This window comes from Scardinius erythrophthalmus (genome assembly GCF_964197995.2).
Source record: "Scardinius erythrophthalmus genome assembly, chromosome: 8".
Taxonomy (NCBI): Eukaryota; Metazoa; Chordata; class Actinopteri; order Cypriniformes; family Leuciscidae; genus Scardinius; species Scardinius erythrophthalmus.
The window spans coordinates 47,817,498-47,829,997 of NC_138228.1; the positions used below are offsets into that span (position 1 = coordinate 47,817,498).

A 12,500-nucleotide genomic window follows, 5' to 3' on the forward strand; every position below is an offset into this window, starting at 1 on the left:
TGGTTTTCAATTAGCAGAACAAATTCCTAAAATAAATTGCTACTTGGTCAATTTGCCATCTGGTTTCCAATAAGATCGCAGCACAGTGACGCCACTCGTAAAGACAAACAATGAAAATATTGATTCAAGCAAAAATATTTGCTTTTGACACTGCTGAACTCAATTTGCACTTAGACAAACTAGAAAACTGGATAGGACTATGAATCTACAAAAAACTACGAATCTAATTAGACCTCCATGCATGTGGAGACCCTCAGGGCTCGGTCCTTGGACCTCTCCTGTTTTAAAAAAAAAAAACTTGGTTTCAGTAGTCATTTCAAATCAATCACTAAAACAGCTTATTATCATTATCTAAAACATGCAAACAAGATTCACAAAAATTAATAATTATAATAATTCGTTACATTTATATAGTGCTTTTCTAGGTACTCAAAGCGCTTTACATGGAAGGGGGAGAATCTCCTCAGTCACCACCAATGTGCAGCATCCACCTGGATGATGCGACGGCAGCCATACTGCGCCAGAACGCCCACCACACACACACACACACACACACACACACACACACACACACACACACACCAGCTAACTCACAAATTCATTACCAGCAGGACAGACTGTACAGCAAATGCTACTCATCGCCAGCTTTCCCAAAAAGACCATTGGTTGCAGCTCATTCAAAGGGCTGTTGCCAGAACTGTAATAAGAAACAAAACTAATTTGAGCACAATATTACAGTGGTAATATTGCTATTATGCCCCCCACAACAATAACTATCTTCCAGAAGATGCCCTAACCACAGCAGTCACACTAAACTGCATTTCACCTTACTGTAAAGTGTCCAGGTCAAATACAGTTAAATGTGATGGTGTTAAACATATTTGAATATGATCTATTATTAATATAATGTAAATCAATCTATGAAACAAATTTTGCAAACAACCATTGCTGTGAATAATGTTTGGGGATGGTAAGATTTATTAAATGTCTCTTCTGCTCACCAAGGCTGCATTTGTTTGATCAAAGTAAAAACAGCAATTTTGTGAAATATTATTACAACTTAAATCATCTGTTTTCTATGTGAATAAATATTGTAAAGTGTCATTTATTCCTGTGATCAAAGCTGAATTCTCAGCATCATTACATTACTCCAGTCTTCAGTGTCACATGATCCTTCAGAAATCACTCTAATTTGATGATTTGATGATTTTCATAATTTTGTGGAAACCGTGATACATTTTCTTCAGGATGCATTGATGAATTGAAAGTTTAAAAAGTCAACATTTATTTGAAATATAAATCTTATTACAAATTTCTTTACTGCCACTATTAGTAATATATATAGAGAAAGAGAGTGAAAATTTAATTACATCTTATCCCCTGAATAAAGATTTATCTGATATGAATGTCCAGTCATTATGAACCACATCCACAGTTCTCAGAAAAACAGCAGAGAAGGATAATGTTCTGAAACACGGCGACGCCTCAGGCCTTTTGCAACGGTTCATGATGCAATTTCCAAAAATAGCCCAGTGCAAACAAACACAGATCTGGAAACAAAGCAGTGCAGGTTGCCTTGGGCACACTGGACATCACAGGGGGCAGTGGGTCACCGAATCCGCTCGCAAAACTAAACTAAACCAAGCAGGACTCACCAAATTACCTCCAAACTCAATGCAACGTTCCTCATCTCAGCAAGCCCGCTTACTTTACACATGATGGACACGTCTACTTCCTTTGCTTTGATCTAAACGATGTTTGAACATAAGCTAATGTCCCTGGACATCGTCCTGGCATGTTCTCCGATTAAAACCGCGATGCCAATTTCTCACACGACAGACAGATTCGCATATTCTTTACTTTGTAATTAAGTCGTGAGAGCGGCAGTTAAAAATAGTGTGACTCGTCGATGTCAGTCTGCCTCCCTCGTGTCTGGGAAAGCAAAATATGACGTTTAATTTCCTTGTCTTAGCAACAAGCTTTTTTTCCCCTCTCTTTCAAATGGATTTTTTCCTGCAACCTCGGCCCTACACGTTTGCACCTTTGTAATGATTGAAAGTGCTGGAGATCAGCAGTAATCAGGCTTAGCATGAGGAGCAGGACACCAGGACACTTTAATGACTTGACACTCAAATGAATCCGTCATGGCAACCATTGACCTGGTGGATATTATCCGAAGCGGAATGTCAAGACTTTGGGAGCTTCTGAACGTCCTTCACGGAATAAAGATAATGACGCTTTACTCAAATGGAAAGATCGCCACAGAACATGCTGCTCGAAAACACTTTCAGAACGGAATTAAAAATGCTACAGTATCCAATTCCTGAATCTCAGTTGAGGCAGCAGAATGCAGAATGCAGAATTTAAGCGGAATTAAGATGGAGTAATAATGGAAGAATTTGTAGGAATTACTTTCATCTTTCAGTATGATTGTGGCATTTCCAGGTTTAAATAGAAATTCAAACATATAGAAATGTGTATTATATAGGCCTACATACAGTATACACACACACACACACACACACACACACACACACATATATTACATTTTAAACGTATTCAAATAATTGCATGTTTGTACATTTATGTTATAATATATTAAAAATACTAATATTGTAATAATTTCTAGAAATTTCTAGCAGTCTGAATTACCAATAACTGTAGACACAACATATGTGGGATTTCCAGAGTCTTTGAAATATCAAACCTATAGAAATTTGTATTATATACAAATATTATATAAAATATTATATGTATAAATATTTTACATTTTTAAATGCATTGAATTCATTAACTATTTGCACATTTGTATACAATACATTAAATTAAAATGTTACATTTATAAAGTTGTATTTAATAAAATAATCAGACCATAATGCAATAAATATTATAATTTCTCAGAATGTTCTAATTATCGGCTTTGTTTTGATTATAACAAAATTCTGAATTTTGCTTAACCCTGAAATAATAATAATATAATTATAAAGATGATAATAAATATAATAATATTTATATAATGATATTTCAGTGAAAATTTCAGAGAATGTACAGAAAAAATTATAAAAATCATAAACACACCACTGAAAACAGTAAAATACCTTGGTTGGGGCTCAATCAAACAGAGACGTACCTGTGGTCTCCAACTTTAGCTCTTTAGAGGTGTTGCAGCTGAAACAGAGAGAAGGAAAGAGTTTTCTTTAAGGATGTGGGGGGAAAAGACGAGGTAAACAACTCAAAGCTAGTAAAAAAAGCAGTATTGAGTTCGTGTGGGCAAGTAACAACCATCTCAGACTCGTACTCCCCGGAGAGCAAACTGCAGTCTACACACCCAACATCATTACAACCTGCCCAGCACTCAAACACTAGACCGGTGTTTTCTGTTGCTGTTTTTTAGAGGTGCCACAGTATGTGACATTTAACTGTGAGCAAGCAACACAATACATGCAAACAAAACACACACACACGGGCAAACACAGCCGGTCTGAAGGAGTCGGATGAATGGAGATCCCTGGGGTGGTCAGTTCAGTTGCCAAGGGTTGCAATACCGTGCCAGACAGACTCTGCATGAATGGCATGAAAAAGTCTATAATGATGACGTCAATGGAAAGTAGAAATGACAGTGGGAGAGAGTGTGTCCGTGTGTTACGAATACTCCCTTCTGTCTGGCCTAAGGTCTCTACGTCATTCTGATCCCTAGCTACGGCTCGGGTCGCTCCGTTTATTGCCTTGTTGCCAAACGTCGTAAGTCTAAACGCTTGGAACAGTTGTTTTAGTATGACTGATGTTGTCAGTATAGTGTCTGTGTTCTTCGGTTCTCCTCTCTTTAGTTCTTCTGATTAGTTTGTTGATATAGTTTTGAATTATGTCCTTGTTTGTCTCTAGGGTTACTGATTGTTTTCACCTGTGTCTTGTTTAGTTCCCTCATCCCGCCTGTGTATTTAAAGGTGACACATGTAAGACTTTTTTTTTTTTATGCATTCTTTTTACCCAGGTTATTGTTACTCGACTATTATTAGTTTATCTCACCCACAAGTGTAAATATTGAGCCCTTCAGGAACCATCAGGACATTGAGAGCATCCGCTCAGGGGTGTGTTTCCCAAAAGCATCGTTAGCCAACTATGATCGCAAGTTCCGTCATTATCATCACAGTTCAACGAGTCGGTGTTTCCCGAACCCCATCGTTCCAACGAACATTCGCAAACAGCATCGCAGAGTTGTGTGTTTGAGCGACAGATCTCGACCTGTGGTTAGAAGAAGAGTTTCTAGATTGCATGACATGGGGACTCAATAAATCCTGATCTTGAGCAAAATAAGCAAGCTGACATTCAGTACAATCGATATCTTTTATTTAGAATACATACAAATGTCATTTACGTCTTTTAGTTTGTCAAGAGATTTAAAGCACCGTTTTTGAAGAGTGTGCATGTGTGAACGAGCTCTAGTGTGTAAGAACAAGCATTGAATCTGGAAATACAGCAAAATAATGTTTGTAATTTATAGCAAAACTTCTAGCGTTAATTCAATCTCAAACAGATTCATTAAAAGTAGTTATTACTCCAACGCGTGACATCATTAACCTTCATCATAAACCCATCATAAAACTGATACTGTAGCAGACTGATAGTTTGGGGTGTGGCTTCTGTTGTAGACTGAGAGTTTGGGGCGTGGCTTCTGTAGCAGGATGATAGTTTGGGGCGGGGCGTGGCTTCTGTAGCAGGAAGATAGTTTGGGGCGTGGCTTCTGTAGCAGGAAGATAGTTTGGGGTGGGGCGTGGCTTCTGTAGCAGGATGATAGTTTGGGGCGTGGCTACTCTAGCAGGATGATAGTTTGGGGCGTGGCTACTGTAGCAGGATGATAGTTTGGGGCGGGGCGTGGCTTCTGTAGCAGGATGATAGTTTGGGGCGTGGCTACTCTAGCAGGATGATAGTTTGGGGCGTGGCTACTGTAGCAGACTGAGAGTTTGGGGTGTGGTTTCTGTAGCAGGATTATAGTTTGGGGCGTGGCTTGTGTAGCAGATGGAGAGTTTAAGTTGTGGTTTCTGTAGCAGGATTATAGTTTGGGGTGTGGCTACTGTAGCAGGATTATAGTTTGGGGCGTGGCTACTGTAGCAGACTGAGAGTTTGGGGTGTGGCTACTGTAGCAGGATTATAGTTTGGGGCGTGGCTACTGTAGCAGACTGAGAGTTTGGGGTGTGGCTACTGTAGCAGGATTAGAGTTTGGGGCGTGGCTACTGTAGCAGACTGAGAGTTTGGGGTGTGGCTACAGTAGCAGGATGATTGTTTGGGGCGTGGCTTCTGTATCAGATGGAGAGTTTGGGGTGTGGCTACTGTAGCAGGATTATAGTTTGGGGCGTGGCTTCTGTAGTAGACTGAGAGTTTGGGGTGTGGCTACTGTAGCAGGATGATAGTTTGGGGCGTGGCTTCTGTAGCAGATGGAGAGTTTGGGGCGTGGCTTCTGTAGCAGAATTATAGTTTGGGGTGTGGCTACTGTAGCAGGATTATAGTTTGGGGCGTGGCTTCTGTAGTAGACTGAGAGTTTGGGGTGTGGCTACTGTAGCAGGATGATAGTTTGGGGCGTGGCTTCTGTAGCAGATGGAGAGTTTGGGGTGTGGCTTCTGTAGCAGAATTATAGTTTGGGGTGTGGCTACTGTAGCAGGATTATAGTTTGGGGCGTGGCTTCGGTAGCAGATGGAGTTTGGGGTGTGGCTTATGTAGCAGGATGATAGTTTGGGGTGTGGCTACTGTAGCAAGATTATAGTGGGGTGTGGCTACTGTAGCAGGATTATAGTTTAGGGCGTGGCTTCTGTAGCAGGATTATAGTTTGGGGTGTGGCTACTGTAGCAGGATTATAGTTTGGGGCGTGGCTTCTGTAGTAGACAGAGATTGGGGCGTGGCTTCTGTAGCAGGAAGATAGTTTGGGGTGTGGCTACTGTAGCAGGATTATAGTTTGGGGTGTGGCTACTGTAGCAGGATTATAGTTTGGGGCGTGGCTTCTGTAGTAGACTGAGAGATTGGGGCGTGGCTTCTGTAGCAGGATTATAGTTTGGGGTGTGGCTACTGTAACAGACTGAGAGTTTGGGGTGTGGCTACAGCAGCAGGATGATAGTTTGGGGCGTGGCTTTTGTAGCAGATGGAGAGTTTGGGGTGTGGCTTCTGTAGCAGGATTATAGTTTGGGGTGTGGCTACTGTAGCAGGATTATAGTTTGGGGCGTGGCTTCTGTAGTAGACTGAGAGATTGGGGCGTGGCTTCTGTAGCAGACTGAGAGTTTGGGGCGTGGCTTCTGTAGCAGACTGAGAGTTTGGGGCGTGGCTACTGTAGCAGACTGAGAGTTTGGGGCGTGGCTACTTTAGCAGACTGAGAGTTTGGGGCGTGGCTTCTGTAGCAGACTGAGAGTTTGGGGCGTGGCTACTGTAGCAGACTGAGAGTTTGGGGCATGGCTACAGTAGCAGGATTATAGTTTGGGGCGTGGCTACAGTAGCAGGATTATAGTTTGGGGCGTGGCTACGGTAGCAGACTGAGAGTTTGGGGCGTGGCTTCTGTAGCAGACTGAGAGTTTGGGGCGTGGCTACTGTAGCAGACTGAGAGTTTGGGGCGTGGCTACAGTAGCAGGATTATAGTTTGGGGCGTGGCTACAGTAGCAGGCGGAGAGTTTGGGGCGTCGCTGGAGGTTTACAGAGGCTTTCCTCTGGGCGAAACTACTGTAAAGACATGAGCTCAATGGATCTGCCGGATGAGGACAATCATCAGTTTGCAGAAAGAAAGTACCAGATGGTGAGGGAGGAAACGTCTGAAAGCAGCAGGAGACTGCAGATACTAAACTGAACATGAAAATGAAACAACCCAGAACAGAACGCTTTTACACAACGTTGCATTTTGGTTACCAGTCGGAAACACTGCAGTACAAAATGTTCTAGTACCACACCTGCAACAAAAAAAAAAAAAAAAAAAAATATATATATATATATATATATATATATATATATATATATATATATATATATATATATATATATATATATATATATAACAAAAAAAAAAGTTTCAGAAATGTTGTGAAACCTCCTAGGTAGGTTTAAAACCTCATAATGTCAAAGCAACAACAAACCCAAACCAATCTGTAACAGTTTATTAAGGTTTTAATAATAATGTATTCTGTACAATAAAATATTCCACAGATGTAGTTTAAATGGCCTTGTTTGTAGACTGTTCATAACCTGTCAACATTGTATTTGTGGAATGTTTCTTTATGTTTCTTAAATAATAAAAAAGAAAAACAAGCTTACAACCGGTTAAAATGGTTCAGTGGAAAGTCTTTGCCAACAACGGGGAATTTAACACGACTCCTGAACATTTTACTCAAGACTGTAATTGTTCATATCATTTCAACTTTGCTACACTCTTGTCTAAATTTCTCACTCATATCTGAAACATTAAACTGACAAAAGCAGAATGAGAGCGGCTGACAGGATTCAGTCATTTTTACTTAATATCAGATATTATGAAAATGACATATAAGAGTAATGTAATAATAATATTCAGGGGTTCGTTACCTACCGGGAAGGTAGAATAAAACTAATATGCTAATATATTTTTCATTAATCATTTAGCCTATGAAAATCAATACAGCAAATTAGTTATGAAGAAATATAAACAAATAACACTAGAATATATTTGATTCTTATTTTAGTATCATTGAGATAGTTGTTATTATTTTGATTTTAAATATGTTGATATAGTTTTATTGCAGTGTTATTTTAGTACATAAATCTTGCATTGGCAACTATTAGAAATAAAATAAGATTACGTTTTTTTTTTTTTTTTTTTTCTTCATTTAATGTTTATTTTAATTAACAATGTATTTATTTTTAAACAGTTTTAGTTTACTCAAGTAACCCTGATCTCTATACCTCTCCTTATTACTGGCAAACACAGCCACAAACATTTAGGCAAATGAGATGCCAGGTTGGATGTGGTAATGAAGCTTATTAAATGTCAAAAGTGGGCATGCCAACAACTTCCTGACAATATTTTGCAACGTGAATATATTAATTATTAAATGCATGCATCTGTCGAATTAAGTTTATAGGGTTAACAAAAAACGAGACTGCATTCTTTTTAAAACTTACAAAATGTAGTTGAGTTTGCTGGAAGCTGCAGTGTTCCTCATCGACTGTTTCTCTCACTGTCTCCATCAGAGCTTGAGATCAAAACCGTTTAAAACATTCACTCACATCAGCAGACGGGACTAACGGACCAATCAAGACACACGAGTCAAATTAAAAGCTGCTGACACAAAAGCAGTCAGTTTAGAGCGTTGACGGATTCCCCCCGCCAGCATCACTCGTCACGTCATCCACACACACACATCTGACACTCGTCACATGTGAAATATTCATGAGACCCCCATTACCGCGGACACATCGCTCACTCTCTCTCTCTCTCTCTCTCTCTCTCTCTCTCTCTCTCTCTCTCTCTCTCTCTCTCTCTCTGACCCTCTTCACCTGCCTGCTTATTAAAATCTCATAGTATTAACTCTACTGCTCATGGCCAGGCTGAATAATTCAATCAGACTAAAGGAGTCAAATGAATCTTTAATGACATTAAAGCCACAGGGGGAGCAGAACCTGGACTCTGCCAGCGTTTACTCTGGCCTTCACCTGAGGCGAGAGACGGGGCTCGTTCTTCTCGACAGCCGTGCCGATTTAGCCAGAAACGCTCGTGAATTCTCACCGCGATCCATTTTCAGAGAGCTACAGATCACGGAAAAAAGAATCATAAGGACTAAAGATGGATTTAAGCTGAACGAGATCAAATCTATTTAGTTCTAGAGTCCTATTATTGCACTCTTCACATTCGTTTCACAGTTGCATTAAATATCATAATTACCACAACGCCATTTAGGGTCATTAAGAGATTGAACCATGACTCTTTTTTGTGCTGTGGAGCCAGAGCCCAGAATAGCTAGCATTAATAGAAGAGATATCCACCAAGGGAATGTGTTTAAAATGGTAGATACTGTCCCATTTTTTGTGAGTTTAATAAATGTATTGCATTTTTGATACTATACTTCTACTTTTCGCTGTGAAGACTTTTGAGGTCCTGATTTGATCGCAGTCAAGTTGTTTTTTGTTCTTCGCGTAGGGGTAAGAAGAGGTTTGTTGATATAAAGTGGTTATGTGATATAAAGTTGCAATTGTGAGTTATAAAGTCAGAATTGCGAGTTAAAAGTCAGAATTATGTGATATAAAGTTGCAATAGCGAGTTATAAAGTCAGAATTGCGTGATATAAAGTTGCAATTACGAGTTATAAAATCAGAATTGCGAGTTATAAAGTCAGAATTGCAAGATATAAAGTTGCAATGGTGAGTTATAAAGTCAGAATTGCGAGTTATAAAGTTGCAATAGCGAGTTATAAATTCAGAATTGCGTGATATCAAGTTGCAATTACGCAATTGCAACTTTATATCACGCAATTCTGACTTTATAACTCGCAATTCTGACTTTATATCACGCAATTCTGACTTTATAACTCGTAATTGCAACTTTATTTCACGCAATTCTGACTTTATAACTCACAATTGCAACTTTATATCACATAATTCTGACTTTATAACTCGCAATTCTGACTTTATAACTCGTAATTGCAACTTTATATCACGCACTTCTGAATTTATGACTCGCATTGCAACTTTATATCACGCAATTCTGACTTTATAACTCACAATTGCAACTTTATATTACGCAATTCTGACTTTATAACTCGCAATTGCAACTTTATATCACATAATTCTGACTTTATAACTCGCAATTCTGACTTTATAACTCGTAATTGCAACTTTATATCACGCACTTCTGAATTTATGACTCGCATTGCAACTTTATATCACGCAATTCTGACTTTATAACTCACAATTGCAACTTTATATTACGCAATTCTGACTTTATAACTCACAATTGCAACTTTATATCACATAATTCTGACTTTATAACTCGCAATTCTGACTTTATAACTCGTAATTGCAACTTTATATCACGCACTTCTGAATTTATGACTCGCATTGCAACTTTATATCACGCAATTCTGACTTTATAACTCACAATTGCAACTTTATATTACGCAATTCTGACTTTATAACTCGCAATTGCAACTTTATATTACGGAATTCTGACTTTATAACTCGCAATTGCAACTTTATATTACGCAATTCTGACTTTATAACTCGCAATTGCAACTTTATATTACGCAATTCTGACTTTATAACTCGCAATTGCAACTTTATATTACGCACTTCTGACTTTATAACTCGTAATTGCAACTTTATATCACGCAATTCTGACTTTATAACTCGCAATTGCAACGTTATATTACACAATTCTGAATTTATAACTCGCAATTGCGACTTTATATCATGCAATTCTGACTTTATAACTCGCAATTGCAACTTTATATTACGCAATTCTGACTTTATAACTCGCAATTGCAACTTTATATCACAATTGCATTTGCAACTTTATATCACGCAATTCTGACTTTATAATAAATCTGACTTTATAACTAATTGCAACTTTATATCTCGCAATTCTGACTTTATAACTCGCAATTGCAACTTTATATTACGCAATTCTGACTTTATAACTCGCAATTGCAACTTTATATTACGCAATTCTGACTTTATAACTCGCAATTGCAACTTTATATTACGCAATTCTGACTTTATAACTCACAATTGCAACTTTATATCACGCAATTCTGACTTTATAACTCACAATTGCAACTTTATATCACATAATTCTGACTTTATAACTCGCAATTCTGACTTTATAACTCGCAATTCTGACTTTATAACTCGTAATTGCAACTTTATATTACGCAATTCTGACTTTATAACTCGCAATTGCAACTTTATATTACGCAATTCTGACTTTATAACTCACAATTGCAACTTTATATTACGCAATTCTGACTTTATAACTCGTAATTGCAACTTTATATTACGCAATTCTGACTTTATAACTCGTAATTGCAACTTTATATTATGCAATTCTGAATTTATAACTCGCAATTGCGACTTTATATCTCGCAATTCTGACTTTATAACTCGCAATTGCAACTTTATATCACGCAATTCTGACTTTATAACTCGCAATTGCAACTTTATATCACGCAATTCTGACTTTATAACTCGCAATTGCAACTTTATATCACATAATTCTGACTTTATAACTCATAATTGCAACTTTATATTACGCAATTCTGACTTTATAACTCACAATTGCAACTTTATATTACGCAATTCTGACTTTATAACTCACAATTGCAACTTTATATTACGCAATTCTGACTTTATAACTCGTAATTGCAACTTTATATCACGCAATTCTGAATTTATAACTCGCAATTGCGACTTTATATTACGCAATTCTGACTTTATAACTCGTAATTGCAACTTTATATTACGCAATTCTGACTTTATAACTCGTAATTGCAACTTTATATTACGCAATTCTGACTTTATAACTCGTAATTGCAACTTTATATCACGCAATTCTGAATTTATAACTCACAACTGCGACTTTATATTACGCAATTCTGACTTTATAACTCGTAATTGCAACTTTATATCACGCAATTCTGAATTTATAACTCGCAATTGCGACTTTATATTACGCAATTCTGACTTTATAACTCGTAATTGCAACTTTATATTACGCAATTCTGAATTTATAACTCGCAATTGCGACTTTATGTTACGCAATTCTGACTTTATAACTCACAACTGCGACTTTATATTACGCAATTCTGACTTTATAACTCGCAATTGCAACTTTATATCACATAATTCTGACTTTATAACTCGCAATTCTGACTTTATAACTCACAATTGCAACTTTATATTACGCAATTCTGACTTTATAACTCGCAATTGCAACTTTATATTACGCAAATCTGACTTTATAACTCACAATTGCAACTTTATATTACGCAATTCTGACTTTATAACTCGTAATTGCAACTTTATATCACGCAATTCTGAATTTATAACTCGCAATTGCGACTTTATATTACGCAATTCTGACTTTATAACTCTTAATTGCAAATTTATATCACGCAATTCTGAATTTATAACTCGCAATTGCGACTTTATACTTTCCTGGAACTCCAAACGAACTACTTTACGGCCGGATTTCGTTCGAAGTGATGTCACACCAGTCTTTACAGAACACACAACTATCATTCTGTACATTTATACATAAAATAGATAAGGCAACTGACCTGACTTGGCTTCTTCTAATTCTTTGGCTTCCTCAAGTTCTTTGGCTTCTTCCTCTGTAAAGAGAAAAACAGATCAGAAGGAATGAGTTTATGGTCTCCAAATACATGTGCAGTTTCAGCTGTCACATTATGCACAGTCATGCCTTCACACACACTGAGGAAAAACACAGTTCAGGAACATCTGAAAATATCAAACATTAATTTTTTCTGAGATGTAGTCTACTA

The 12,500-nt window shown here is 37.6% G+C and overlaps 1 protein-coding gene across 1 annotated transcript in view; it reads right to left on the reverse strand.

Moving 5' to 3' along the window:
* cd276 (CD276 molecule) overlaps positions 1 to 12,500 on the reverse strand; it is a 133,205-nt gene that overhangs the window by 27,332 nt on the left and 93,373 nt on the right. The window contains exons 6-7 of the mRNA XM_081372147.1: positions 12,276 to 12,329; positions 3,131 to 3,168 (exon numbers count right to left, since the gene is read on the reverse strand). Of these exons, the coding sequence (XP_081228273.1) occupies positions 3,146 to 3,168; positions 12,276 to 12,329 (77 nt within the window). The 3' untranslated portion in view covers positions 3,131 to 3,145. The remainder of the gene's footprint in view (positions 1 to 3,130; positions 3,169 to 12,275; positions 12,330 to 12,500) is intronic.